The sequence below is a fragment of the Notechis scutatus genome, chromosome 6 (assembly GCF_049901735.1).
Source record: "Notechis scutatus isolate UNSWTSFEM ecotype Mainland chromosome 6, rNotScu1.2, whole genome shotgun sequence".
Classification (NCBI taxonomy): Eukaryota; Metazoa; Chordata; class Lepidosauria; order Squamata; family Elapidae; genus Notechis; species Notechis scutatus.
The window spans coordinates 19,195,588-19,211,047 of NC_142014.1; the positions used below are offsets into that span (position 1 = coordinate 19,195,588).

General features: G+C 36.9%; 1 protein-coding gene across 2 annotated transcripts in view; it reads right to left on the reverse strand.

Moving 5' to 3' along the window:
- The window catches only part of TBC1D22A (TBC1 domain family member 22A), a 111,294-nt gene that overhangs the window by 34,429 nt on the left and 61,405 nt on the right, over positions 1 to 15,460 (reverse strand). For both annotated transcript variants that reach the window (XM_026677657.2, XM_026677656.2), the window contains exons 10-11: positions 14,242 to 14,317; positions 6,009 to 6,136 (exon numbers count right to left, since the gene is read on the reverse strand). In XM_026677657.2, coding sequence (XP_026533442.1) covers positions 6,009 to 6,136; positions 14,242 to 14,317 — 204 coding nt within the window. The remainder of the gene's footprint in view (positions 1 to 6,008; positions 6,137 to 14,241; positions 14,318 to 15,460) is intronic.

Sequence of the window (15,460 nt, forward strand, 5' to 3'; positions counted from 1 at the left end):
TGCTGCTGCTAGAGTTTAAACTGCTTGCTTCCAAATGAAATTTTCAAAGGATTCCATTTAGTTGCATAGGAATCCTGCCTGGAAGGCTTCTAAGGCTTCTACATAACTGATTTTACCTTACTTTGGAAGGGCTATGAAACAGAATCCTCTAAAACTGTAAGACAAAAGGGACTGACGTATGGCTGGAAGATTTTGTTGCTGATAGAGACGACGTTAGGTCAACCTGGAAGGAGATGCACTTCCAAGAAGACAAATGAACAACAGAGCAAATCATGGCTGCTGAAGACTGCACTGTATGATAAAAAGAAATCTACTGAAATCTGGCTGATTTTGGTCAGTGATGGAATGGGCAAAAATCTGTAAAACAGAGTTCATTCTAAGAAAAGAAAGACATTGCCAAACACATTGGCTCTACAATCTCTTGATGCAGATAGAATAATCTTGCATTTGTACAATCGGACCCGATAGCCACAGATGCAATATCTTTTTATTGGATGACCACCCTAGCATGTCTACGCTGATCAGCAGGGATGGTGTCATATCCAGACATATGGATGGCAAGGATGAAGAATAGAACCAATGCAGTTGTAAAAGGGGATACAAAACTTTGTAAACTTTGTGGTTTTTATACCACTTCTTTTTAATATGCAACAGACTACAACAGAATTGCCTCAGGCAATCTGGGTAGCCTGATCATAAAGACAGTCTTGGAAAGCTATGAGGGCTTCCAAACTGCAGAATTAGAAGGTCTTAATTTGTTGGAAGGTTATGTGCCTGCAGAAAGCACAGTGAATGCAGAGGGCTCATTAAGAAAGCTCCCATTCTGAACACAAATGTATCGGTTGTGAGTAAATGTTGAGAAGGGAAGCACAAAACTAAAATGCCCAATAAAATTGCCTGAAATCAATAGCCAGTGGGATTTTTTTTAAGCTGAGTTGAAATGAGAGGAAGAGATGCTTTATAACTGCCTCCAAGAAGTGAAGCAGAAGTACCACACTTGTAGGTGATAGATCTGAAGGTGGATGGACCCAACCACTAAAGCCACAGCTGCTATATAGCTCAGTAATTAAAGAATATGGGCTTAGTCTCTTCATAAACATCAAAAAAGAGCCAATAGAGACTGGACAGTGTAAGAATTCATCGACAATGGAGCCATTGAAAATGGCGTTGGTAATGCCTTGTAAAGTACAAAGGAACCTGAGACAGTTGGAGCTGGAATTAGAGAGGTTCTTTATTCCTTTCTTTTCCTTTTTGCACTGGTTGAAATCAAACAGGGAAGGCTACTCTGAAAGCTCTGAATTCTCAATGGGCAATTTCCTCAGTGCTGACAATGGAACAGACTGCAACAGAATATTCATCGTGGGAGACAGAAAATGTGGTTCACCTCTCAAAGATGAGATTCATCAGGCAGCAACCCAGAAGTCAAGAACTGAATATTGACTTCTTCCCTATGATTGGTATGGACCTCCGTATTTCATTGTTTTGGGCAGTAACACAGATTGGCAAGGTAAGGAGAAAATGCTGAAGGGTATGAATAATTATGTCAAAACTGTGACAACAAAGATTGTAATAATTTTCAAAATGTTAGCAGAAAGGAGAAAATGGATAAAAGATTCATACCAATACAGAGACACATTTTTTTCCTAAGGTTATATGTACATTTTCACCGCAGAATAGCAAAAATAAAGAATATTTCTAGTGACTTTTTTCTTTTTTGGCTGCTAGCTAAAGTACTATGCTTTTTCAGGAGCAAAGAAGGGCATAGTTGCATAATTATCTATAACTGTGTTCCAAAGACTATTCTACACTTTCCATGTCTTTAGCTGATGAATGTTTTAACTGACAATTTAAGAGTGAGATTTTTTTTTATTCCAGTGCTCACCTTTGAACTACTTTGCACCTTTACATCAGACTTGCAGTTGACGTAACTGGAAAATTGTATTTATTTTCATATTACATTTATCCATAGTTACTATGTCTCTAACATATAAAATTAAGCCTATGCCCATTTGAAACAAACTAAATGTCTATATTTATTTGCTAACAGGACAAGACAACTAGATATTTAATCATTCAAAAATAAAATTGTTAACAGCCACCAGTAGTAATTCAGATGCATCCCAAAAGTCCAATTATAGATAGTTCTCAATTTACAACAGTTTAATGAAGGTTCAAAGTTATGATGCAATTAGAACAGTGATTTATGACTTGTCCTTGAATTTACAACTGTTGCATCAACCCATCCATGGTCATGTGATTAGAATTCAGGCATTTGACAACTGGCTCACGTTGATGACCAGCTGCAGCATCCTGTAAGTCACATGATTACAATTTGTAACCTTTCCAACCAGTTTTGGATGAGGAATGTCAACTGAGAAAGCCGGATTCACTTAATGACAAGTGTTTTGTTTTAAGGCAGGGGTGTCAAACTCACGTCATCATGGCGTCATCACATGACGTATCGGGACTTTTTCCCCCCTTCGTTAAACCAGGCCTGGGCCTGGCCAGCACGTTACGCATCTGTCCCTGCTTTAAGGGAATCATGTAGTTCCTTCCCTTAATCTCCACAGTCAAAATAGTCATAAAATCAGACAGTCACATCCTGACTCATTTAACGATTGTATCACTTAGCAACCCAAATTCCATCTCCCAAAACTAATCATAAGCTGAGGATCACTTGTTTCAAAGGTTTGGAAAATAATTTTTGTTCTTATTCACTTGTTTATTTACTATTGAAAAGAAGTTCAACCGTTGTCAAACACACAATTAATTGATTAATTTAATTAATCTTTACAGAACTGAATTGTACTGTATTTCTGTCTAAAAATATTTGAGGGGCTTCTACAAAGATGAGGGAATCAAAATATTTTCCCATGCACCAAAAGGCAAGACAAGAAACAATGGATGGAAACTAAGCAAGGAGAGAAGCAACTAAGGAGAAGTTTCGTAACGGTGAGAGCAAACAACCAAATGGAACGACTCGGCTTCAGAACTTGTGGGTGCTCCATCACTGGAGGCTTTTAAGAATAGACTGGACAGACAATGGTATAGGGCAGGGGTGTCCAACCTTGGCAACTTTAAGACTTGTGGACTTCAACTCCCAGAATTCCTCAGCCAGCTAAGTCTTAAAGTTGTCAAGGTTGGACACCCTGGTATAGGGTCTCCTGCTCAAGCAGTGGTTGGACTAGAAGACCTCCAAGGTCCTTTACAACTCTATTATTCAATTATTCTGTGTTCTAAAAAGGTTATTTTTAGGAGCTGTTGTTCAGGTCAGCTGCTCAAATGAACTGAGACATGTAGTTTTTAAAAAGACAATGCTTGACATGGTTGTGGAATGCTAACTCACCCTTCATTTTAGTTTGCTAACTCACCCTTCATTTTAGTCGTCACTTATTCTGCTGAATATTTCTGAATAAATTAAGTAGCTATTTTTTTCTCTTTCAAAACAAGTAGTGCTTTTCAGATACAGGTAGTCCTCGACTTACGGCCACAATTGAGCCCAAAATTTTATGTTGCTAAGTGAAACATTTGTGAAGCGAGTTTTGCCCCATTTTACAACCATTCTTGCCACAGTTGTTAAGTGAATCAAAGCAGTTGTTAAGTGAATCTGGCTTCCCCACTGACTTTGCTTGTCAGAAGATCGTAAAAGGTGATCACATGACCGCAGGACACTGCAACTGTCATAAGTATGAGTACTGTATATACCGAGTATAAGTTTAGTTTTTCAGCCCATTTTTTGTGCTGAAAAATCCCCTCGGCTTATACTCGAGTCAGATTCCCTCTGAAAAAAAATGGTGTGGAGTCGCTGCCTCCGGCGGCAGCGACTCCCAACAGCCTCAGCCGGGAAGGGAAAGGCAAAAAGCGCTTTGCCTTTCCTCTTCCCGAGGCGGCGGGACTGGGGCCGCGCCGGCGGTAGTGACTCCTGACTCAGGGGGCCTCCGAGGAGGGGAAGAGAGTGACTCCTGCCTCCCGCTGTCATCATCATCTTCTTCTTTGGGTTAGTGAATCAATTAAACCTTTCATGATAGTGAGATCGCTTCCCAAATTAATTATTTTTATTTTGAAATTTACCAGTAGCTGCTGCATTTCCCACCCTCGGCTTATACTCGAGTCAATAAGTTTTCCCAGTTTTTTTGTGCAAAATTAGGTGCCTCGGCTTATATTCGGGTCGACTTATACTCGAGTATATACGGTAATTGCCAAGGTTCTGAATTTTGATCACATGACCAAGGGGATGCTACAGTGGTCATAAGTGTGAAAAACGGTCATAAGTCACTTTTTTCAGTGCCATTGTAACTTTGAACAGTTATTAAATGAACTATTGTAAGTCAAGGACTATTATACTATTATTTCCTTTGCAGGCTTTATTTTGATTTTTTTTTTAAAAAAAAAAAAAACCAGCATTCTTAAATACATCAAGTTGCACTTTACATTTTTTAAAATGTACCTTAACATAAGTTGTTTTTTTACTCGACACAGTAAAAAAAAAAACAGTAAAAATAGTAATAAAATTATTTATAACCCAAAGTTTAAGAAAAAAAACAAGCCTCTCCAATAATAATTTGCTCATGCATTTCACTTTCTACAGCAAAATTTTAATGGTAATTATTTTGTGGATTTTTTTTTTCCGAAAGTGCAAATAAATCTGCAAAGATTCCTCACAGATAACTTTCAGATGGCAAGTTAATGACATTTACTTCAGAGGGTATGAACTATAAAATTAAGTTCTCTCCCATTAAGCTTTCATGCCGCTACTATTATTGTCTATGCACATGTCTTCATGGTTTTTTATTAATTTTATATGGCTGTTTAGTGCTTTGTATTTCTGGTGGACAGAAGAATATCTGCCAAGGAAACTTCAAAATTTGCTAAGAAGTTTAGTTAAAGAAAAACAATCAGATGTACAGGAATTTATAAAGACATTCTTTTGAATCTATAGATTTCCCATATTCAGCTAGGGAATGTTAACTTATAATATGTTTTTTTGATTAAGATAAAAGATTGTTATGGAGAAAAAACTAAGTGGATTCTAAGAATCAACACTGGCTTGATGGCACATGACCAATCAAGCTATACTTTATAATATATTGAGGCATGTGTACCTAACCTTTTCATTAATAAGACAGAAGACTCTGTATAATAACAAGAATGTGGCCAGGAACTACCATCCACATATATTAGTTTCAGAAATAAGATATTATCTATTGGTGCCATTAATATACACAAGGAATCTGAGGAAAACTAGTATAGTGGAACCTCGGGTCACGAACGCTTCTGTTCGCAACCAAATCAGGTAGCGACCAGAATTTTTGCTTCTGTTTTGCTTCAGGTTACGAACAGATCTTCGGGTGGCGACCAAGCAAACCTGAAAATCACCATGGTGATTTCCCCTGCCATGGCAATTTCCCCTTCGGCACCTTTTTTTTTTTTTTTGGTGTGTTTTGCTCCATGCATGCACAAACCGCCATGCTTCCGGTCACTACCAAATCGGGTTGCAAGCATAGTCCTGGAACGGATTGTGGTCATGACCCGAGGTTCCACTGTATCTCTTTTCTTGAGTTATCAGCTACTGTAGGTTCCAATGATGGGGCAGGGAAGGAAGAGACTGATTTAAAACGGTATCATTGACCACTTGTAAAATCATATTTTTAAGCCTTCAATAAAAATAGAGCCAAAAATTACAGGTCAAGACCTTAAACTTATTCTTTATTTTTCCCTTGGAACCTACAATATCTTCTGGTACTTACAACATATGAGGCTGATATATGTCCAAGCATTTAGCCACAGTATCATAAAAATGGTTTTGGAAGATATTATCCTATCGAATTGCAGACAATTGCAGGCAACTCTGCTGGCCAATTTCGATGTCAACGTTAAAATCCCTACAAAGGAAATTTTTTCAAGCACCCAAACAGCAGTCCTAACTAGGTTAAAATAAGTACAGGAAGGAGGAATCATGTTTCAAAACAGCCTGGGGTGGTTAATTGCAGGGTCAAAGCATGGTTCACCTGGTATGTGTCCCAAAGCCTTATGGTACACCGCAGGGGGATTTCTCTCATCAATAAGTTATTCATCCAACGGAAAGCAAATTGAAGGTATTTCACTTCATATTGTTCTATGTGTTTATGTACTTGGTCTGAAAGAAGAAGAAAAAAAGAGCAGAAATAAACTATTGATGATATTTATATAACTGTCACAAAACAGTGTAATATCATATATGTTCTCTACATATCCCCAAATATGGTTCAGAAAATTCTCCATCCTACTTCTTCTGGAATATAAGCAGGAGCTAGGAATGTAAGACTTTGTTCCGGTATTAAACAAATGTCGACTAATGGAACGTTAATATATTACTAAACTCTTAATTCATAAATGCAGTTATATAATTACACATCTTATTTATTAAATTTATCTATGTTGCCCGTCTAACTATTGAACAATGTGTCAGGATTACATAGGAAATATAAATTTTCAGATAGCTGTCCAGACTTTTTATTATTATTCAATTTTACCCCATGTTCATTTATAAACATATTGTCAACTCAAGGCAGTTAACATACTTAATACTCCTGCCTCCTGTTTTCCCCATAATAATTCTGTGAGGTGGGTTGGTATGAGAAATTAAAAAGTGGTCCAAAGTCAGCCAGCTGGTTTTCATGATGGAGCTAACACCAACTGCCCCTCAGCCTTCATTTGACTATCTCCGGTATCAGAGCACCCACAACTCCAGCAGGCAAGCTGTTTGGTGGCTTAATAGCTGTCATGACCAGAAAATTCCTCCTAATTTCAATTATTTCATTTCCCTCCCTCCCTCTCCTTACAGGCTTCCATCCAGTGGTTCTAGTTCTATTCGCAGGTACTTTAGAAAATAAATTAACACCCACTCTCCTGTAACAGCGGTGGTTAAATAAATTACAGAAGCTTTTTCATGATTTGCTTACATTACATACAAACTAGGATATAAGGTAAGTTCCCTTTCTATAAAGTCCAAATTGCAATACATAGTTTTGTCCATGTTATTTGCTCTATAATTCAATTGTAACCTTTCCACACACACACCCCAGTGATAGTAAAATAAAAAATAACAAAAGGACACCATCATTTCTGCAGTGTTTTCACAATGTACAGGCAGTATAACAAAAGCAGATGCTACCATTACATTTACAGGTAGTCCTCAGTTTACAACAGCAATTAGAACCAGGATTGCTGTTGCTAAGCATTGCAGTCATAAAATGTCAACATAATGTGACTCTCAGTAATTTCAATCACTGTAACGGAACTGATCAATGACCTTGGGGAAATAGAACACAAAACATAGAATAAAGGGGCTAGAAGGATCTTAGAAGTCTTTTAGTCCAACCGCCTGTTCAATTTGAACCCCCTGTTCAAGCAGGACTTTATGCCATTCCAGACAAATAATTGTCCAATCTCTTCTTGAAAATCTCCAGTGATGGAGCACCTACAATTTCTGGAGGCAAGCTGTTCCATGGATGGTTCTAACTGTCAGAAAATTTATCCTAAGTTCAAGGTTGGATTTATCTTTAATGATCTTCCACCTCCCCTTCTCTGTGAGATAATTAATGCACATCTCTAGTTCTTCTCTTTGTTAAATTAGGCATACCCAGTTCCTTCATCCTGGAGTTTAGACTCCAGATCCATTATCTTCTCTGTATTCTTTCTTTCTAGAATCTCAGCAGCTTTTTTGTATCATGGTGATCACAATTGGATGCAATAATCCATGTGTGGTCTCACTAGTGCTATATAAAGTAACATCACTTCATGTGATCTTAATGTTAACCCTCTATTGACTCAGCCGAGGGCTACATTGAACTTTTGGGAGGCTGGCTCTCATATTGCTGGCTCTTTGTTACTTGGTAGCCCATTAGGGCACCTCCTAGATCACAGGTGTCAAACTCGCCATGTCACGTTGTGGTCATGTGATGTTTCATGACGTTTTTCCCATTCGCACAGCTGGGGTGGGCATGGCCTATTCGTGATGCATCCGGCCCAAGGGCCACCTGTTTGACATCCTTGTCCTAGATCCTTCTCATAGTTACTACTGTTGAGTCAGACACTACCTATTCTATACCTGTGCATTTGTTGTTGTTTTTTCTTGCCCGAGGGTAGGACCCAACTTTTCTCGCAACCGAATTGAATTTTGTTGTAAGTGACGATCACGTAAGTGTGGGATATAGCAACTGTAATAAGTGTGAGCCTGTTGTCAAGCATCTAATTTGAGGTCAATTTTGTTGTAGGTACTACTTGTTCAGGGCCATCACAACTTTCAACTATCCCTGAATGAATATTTATAACTCAAGGGCAATCATTAGATAGCAAATTATAGTTGTTTATCTACCCAGAAGTAATTGATAATCCTATACTTAATTTTAGAGGTTTCTAAATTTTGAACTTTCAGACTACTACTCAGAGAAAAGTTCATCACTATCTTTGTTACACATAGCGTATTTGTGGTACGAGAGAGAACATTTATCTTCACTAAGAAATGCCATAAGTAAAGACCAGATATTACTGATTAGTAAATTTATATTGCTTCCAACTAAATATTATCATAAGTTAATTAAAGCTTTAGTCATGATTAAAACAAATAGGCAGCAACTTCCACTTATTTATATAACAATTATCAGAAAATCTTGTGGATAATAAAACCAGCAAACCAAGGCAACTTAAATGTTTCAAATTTATTTTAAAGCAAAACAAAACGAAAAGAAAAATACTGAATTTCCCATGGGCTTTTCTTTATTACTTTTTAACATATTGAAAAATGGACAACTAAATGCAAAGCTTTTAATTGTCATTTATTTGATAATATATGAATAAACCATAGAAAACGCACAGGATGAAAAAAGATTCATTCCTCTTTTTTCAAAAGTAATTGTGAGCAGATGTTATTTCACTGATAAAGGTAATTTGGTTGGCAATAATTCTTAATTTAAATTTTCCATGTCATTGAAAGAAAGCATGCAGATGTAATAAAAGGCTTGGCAGATGTAATTATTGCCATCTTTCAGACTTAGAATTTTTCCAAAGATACTTATGCAGCAGTTTGCAACAATAAAATTGTGCTAAATCTTCAAGAAATAATAGCACTTGTATCAAAATGAAGAAACACAAGTGATTTTATTTTAACAGTCTTTTCAGCACTTTTACATATATAAAACTACTGGAAATGTTTGAAGTAAGGCGTCCATTTTTTAAAAGAATGGTTAGAAACACACCATTTATATCATAGATTTGCTGTGTTTGGGTTTAAGAGATAACGTGTTTATGCAAGTGCATGATATGTTTTACAAACAATTAAATAATGACTCCATAATTTAGCCTTAAACAGACTACGTGAAAAAAAAAACAATGTTTAGTTAAAATGGTATCTTAACTTACTAAAAACATTGTATTCACTAGATCAAATACTTCTAATATAAAGTACTGCCTGAAGTTAGAACTTAAAACTTGGGCAGTTTCAGGCAGTGTGAATTTTGTTTGTTGTGTGTCTTGTTTAAGCCAACTGCCTCTCCTGAGTCTCTGAAAGTAAAAGTGAAACCCTCATTGTTGTAATCAACGGATTGTCCAATGGTCCAGGAATAGTCAAATGGTAAAGAAATGGACTAAATGTTGGAAAACCAATTTCAAATGTGTCCAGGAACATTACAAAATGCTTTTGCCCTATACATCTCCACCGAGTGTGTAGAAAACCTTCCTTTACATAAAAAGACCCAAACAATTCTGAAATAGAAGCATCTATTTTAAGTTTGATTACATGTATTCCTGAAAGAATTAAGTAAGTTTCATCATATATCCCGTGTAAAATGACCTTCATGGGTCATTTTATAAAGCTATGTATGTAGCTTTATAAGGTTAGCTAATGCTCAGTTCTGAAAATGCTGCAAAAATGTTTATAGGTTAAATTCAACTGGTCTTGTATTTTAACAATTTGCTTGGTAGCCATAGATAATCAGGAATTCCATAGGGAACAGCACATACTGGGAAAGTGATAAGATTTTTCCATTGCTCCTTTAGCAATCCAGTTGTTGTTGTTTTATGCCATCCTTATAGAAAAATTCAGAACATAAATAAATGCAGCAGCGAAAAGAGTTAAGATGGATCATTCTATCCATCCCTCAAGTCGATTAATGCTCATGTATCTATATTCAACATATGTTTTTGGTAGGATGGAATTTTTTTTAAATAAATAGAATCGAACACCTTTATTGTCATTGCATTTCGCTCTCTGGTTTTTTAAATAAACAATAGTAATACCTATTAACAAAAAGATCATAGATTTGTAGAGTAGTGGGATTCAAAAAAATTTACTACCTGTTCTGTGGGCATGGCTTGGTGGGTGTGGCATGGGAAGGATACTGTAAAATCCCCATTCCCTCCCCACTCCTGGGAGAAGATTACTGCAAATTCCCATTCCGTCCCCATCCCACTAACCTGCTTTCCAGCTCCGTTCTCCTGTGCAGGGCAACAAAAGAAGACCCAGCCGATCAGCTGGGACTCGGTAGGCAGAGAATAGATGGGGACGGGGCCAGTCAGAGGTGGTATTTGCCGGTTCTCTGAACTACTCAAAATTTCTACTAGAGGTTCTCCAGAACTGGTCAGAACCTGCTGAATACCACCTCTGGATTTGTACAATTGTGTACAAATGATGGGCTGCAGTAATCAATCAAAATAATATAGGATTAATACATGAAATTACTATTTTATTTCAAACTCCAATAATGAACTTTATCTTGAATTTCCCTAGCCCAGGAAATTAATTTCAATTGATACATTTAATTTTACTGTCTGAACCAACAGGCACTACAATCCCTAAACTCCATAAATCAGAGAGGAAAATCAAATGGTACAGGCTTTGTAAAAACGGCTTGCGGTTTTATACCAGGAAATGAATTTGATCATGTTCAATAAAACTGAGTTTTAGATCAACAAGCTTTTAATAAACCTCAGAAAAGTAATTAAAATAGTTTGCCTTGTAACACGTTTTATACAGTTTAAAACAGCTTTGCTTATAAATATTGTAATGCAACAAATCCTTTGGAACTGAAATCTTAATCTATCAAGATAAAAAAAACAATTCTTTCATAAAACGTCAACATATGCCTGTGATTCTAAGAGTTGCACATTTATTATAAGTGATCTGTAAAATGTATGGTGAGGAGAGGGAACCCTAACAGGCAATAGAGACATTATGCCTCAGTTCATAAAGATTCCATGTAAAATTGTCTTGACAACAGTTTTTCTCAGTAAATTTATATTAACATTAAGATAATTAAATGTTACTTAATTTTTCAGGATGACCTTTCATCACAATGAGAGCCAGTTTTATTCATACATACATACATACATACATACATACATACATACATACATACATACATGGTATTCAGCTTTGTTTGGGTATTTTCCCACGTCATTATAGTTGTGCTTTTAAAGTTGTAGCAACGTTTCGGCAGAATCTCATCTGCCATCATCAGGCTTCTGTATTGTGTTCGTCTGTGAGTCAGACTTTCACAGCCGTTTCAGTTTTAAATTTGGGGCTAGACTACTGCTGTGCCAGAATGGTTTGGTTGGGATTGATTGGTTGGGAACCTTGGTCTGTGTTTATTGGTCTTGGAATTTGCTGTGTTCTGCTTGATTGGTGTTTCTAATATCTTCTGTCTGTTTTGTGGCTTTTTTTGTCTTGATTGGCTGGCAACATTGTGTTCCTGTATTGGAGGCTTTTAGTGCAGCTTAGCTCAATGGACGGCATTCATTTGTTAGGAAGCCTAGGATTCATCTGGGTGCCTGGTTGTGGTGTGTTTGAGCTGGAGGTATCAGGGGGGATCCGTTTGTGCCCAGGTGTTTGCCTGGCTTGTGGTGTGGAGATTTTTTTGTTTGTGAGTGCAGGCTTCCAAATAATTGACAGTCTGGTGGAATCATCTCTTCTATTCATGCTTTCAGGTCTTTTTTTCAATCTCTATGGCTTCTCTGATAATTCTGTGGCTGGGGTTTTCTATAGTGGCTAGGGTTTTGGTGCCATTGAAGTTGATGCTATGACCTGTTGCTTTCATATGTTGGACTAGTGAGGAAGTGTGTTCCAGCTTTTTACTGCATTTTTGTGTTCATCCAGGCAGGTACTTATTCTTCTATTTGTCTGTCCAATGTATGTGGCAGGGGACTTCATATATGCCTTGGTTTTCCAGGTCAATTTTATCTTTGGGGTTTCTTAGGATGGCTGCTATTTTTCTGTCTGTTTTGAAGGCAGTCTTGATGTGATGCCTGTGTAATATCTTACTGATTTTGTCTGTAGTACCTCTTATGTAGGCCAGGACAGCTGTTCCATAGGTCTGTTCATCTTCTAGGTCTCCATTATGTCTCAGTGTGTTTTTGTGGATCAAGCCGGTGATTTTGCTTTTGTGGAAGCCGTCAGCTGTCAGTACTTTAGTCAGGGTGCATAGTTCAGTCTTTATGTGTGTCTTATCTGCCAGGTGTTTGGTTCTGGCGATTAGTGTTGGCACACTAGGACACACCATATACCAGAAGAAAACACACACCAACCGCTACCTCAACACCCAATCCCACCAGCACCCAGCACACTCTGTGGCCAAAACACTAATCGCCAGAACCAAACGCCTGGCAGACAAGACATACATAAAGACTGAACTATGCACCCTGACTAAAGTACTGACAGCCAACGGCTTCCACAAAAGCAAAATCACAGGCCTGATCCACAAAAACACACTGAGACACTGAGATTGAAAAAAGACCTGAAAGCATGTATAGAAGAGATGATTCCACCAGACTGTCAATTATTTGGAAGCCTGCACTCACAAACAAAAAAATCTCCACACCACAAGCCAGGCAAACACCTGGGCACAAACAGATCCCCCCTGATACCTCCAGCTCAAACACACCCCAACCAGGCACCCAGATGAAACCTAGCTTCCTAATAAATGATAGCCGTCCATTTACTCGGAGCCAAGATGCACTAAAAGCCTCCAATAACAGATAACACAATGTTGCCAGCCAATCAAGACAAAAAAAGCCACAAAACAGACAGAAGATATTAGAAACACCAATCAAGCAGAACACAGCAAATTCCAAGACCAATAAACACAGACCAAGACTCCCAACCAATCAGGATGAAGAAAAAAACATTCTGGCACAGCAGTAGGCTGGCTTTAAAACTGAAACAACTGTAAAAGTCTGACTCACAGACGAACTCAATACAGAAGCCTGATGATGGCAGATGAGATTCTGCCGAAACGTTGCTACAACTTTAAAAGCACAACTATAATGGGAAAATACCCAAACAAAGCTGAATACCATACATATAAATACCCGTGAAAACTTAAGAAAACATAGATAGATAGATAGATAGATAGATAGATAGATAGATAGATAGATAGATAGATAGATAGATAGAGATAGAGATAGAGATAGAGATAGAGATATATAGATATAGATATAGATATAGATATAGATATAGATATAGATATAGATATAGGTATTCCTTCCTTAGGTTTGAAAGCTGTTTGCATGACTTTGGACCAGTGACTGTCTCTCACCAACCTACTATAAGGTTTGTTGTTATGGGGTATATAGAAGGCAGGAGTATTCGGTATGTTCACCGCCTTGACAGACATATATAAAATGGGGGGGGGGGGAGATAAAAAATGACAACAACAGCAATGTAATCCCTGAGAAGCACTTCACAGGTGGACAAAAAAGTCAAATCTAATCTAAGCATTTGGATGACTGTTCAAGAAATAATAATATCAACAACAATAACAACAACAATAATAATAGTGGGTATCCTTGCATTTGGACAGGCCTCATTGGCATGCCAGGCATTTTTTAGATTTTTAATTTATCAATGTGGTCCTTTCCTCTCAACAAGTTATACAGGCCTATTTTAGTTAGTACAAGTGATTTTCGTTAGTACAAGTACTAACTGTTTCCAACTGTTAGTAGTAGGTTTGCCATGCTCTCTTTAAAACTCATTAAAAATAATTCTTTAAGCTCTTAATTGTACTATTGGTTACAGTTTAACTCCTGTATATGCCTTTTTTGTTATGTTTTCCAGTCTTTTTCCCTAATTATTATTATTATTTTTATCCTGTATAAGGGTGTCACAACCTGTGGTCACAACAATAGATTTGTTGATTACTATGGTACTGTTCAAGCTTCTAATTGAACATTCTCCAAAGGACACAATTCCCCTTAGTTTTTAAGGCTTACCATCAATCCGGCTAACAAGCTCTTCCAGCATTTTTACTTTCTTCTGAATACCAGGCTGAGCAAAGGTATAGTTATCCTAGAAGACAAAACATTTTAAAAATTACCTGTTGACCAAGAGAGATAAAAACGGTGCTTCAAAAACGTTCACCTAGTTAAATGAATATTGCATTTCTAGATAACATCTGCTTTCAGTTCCTCTCACCTTTGATAAAGGACCAACAACAAAATAATGAATTTAAATAATGAAGTTACCAAGAGAAATATTTTTATTAATTATAACCATATAGCTGCTGTTAAAACCTGTCTTCCAACAATGGAACATTCTGGCCTGTTTAAGGAAGAAACCCTTTCTCTAACCGATGCATCACCAACAACAGAAAAATAAAAGTTAGGAGTTATACCACCTGAGAGGAAATAAATACATCAAACAGAGAGCAGAAGTAGGGAGAGTGTAGATTTATTGATGTGTTATCTTTGTTATTAAGATGTCAATTGTTACTTCAGCAAAAAGTATTGACACAACATCAATACTGCAAATATAAGAAATTGTCAAGAAAACTTTCTTTATAGTAAGGCCAACAATATATTCCCAAATCTTGGAAATAGTTACCTATTCCATATCACAGTTCCTGTTAAAAAAGAAATGCATTGTAAATGCTCCATTATTCCAAATTCTAAGAAGTCAGCTTCTTTGAAAAAGTATCTGAGAATTCTAGGTATGACATGCTAAACTATCTGAAAAAGATTTTTATTCCAGTTGAAACAGTGGTATATTTTTTGTCCTCAATGGAGGAATAATGCCTATAAAGAAAACGATAGCTCAAATTCTAGGCGGTGAGGTAATTGTATTTCTGTGCTTTCAAAAAGAGCTACACGATGCAGATTTTCCTTTTAATACTTTAAAAGAAAAGAACGCACAAGCTATATTAAAGCTTTCAATCACTAACCATTTTTCTAACCTAAGAGCCATCTTAAAATTCTTATTGGATACTATGCGACATGCTTTATACATCATTCTCTTGAAAAATAGAAACAACAGAAAGGAATAATAAAAACAACGCAAAAGAGAACATTTTCACAAACAGCAGTAATTGTAAACAGAGAAAAGTGCCTCTGTCAATAACAAAATTATTCTTACAGGGAAGAAAGAGCTGTCAGGAGAACATTGGGGCTCACAGGATCTTACAGTATGTTCACCAACTAATCTCTTATTAAAATT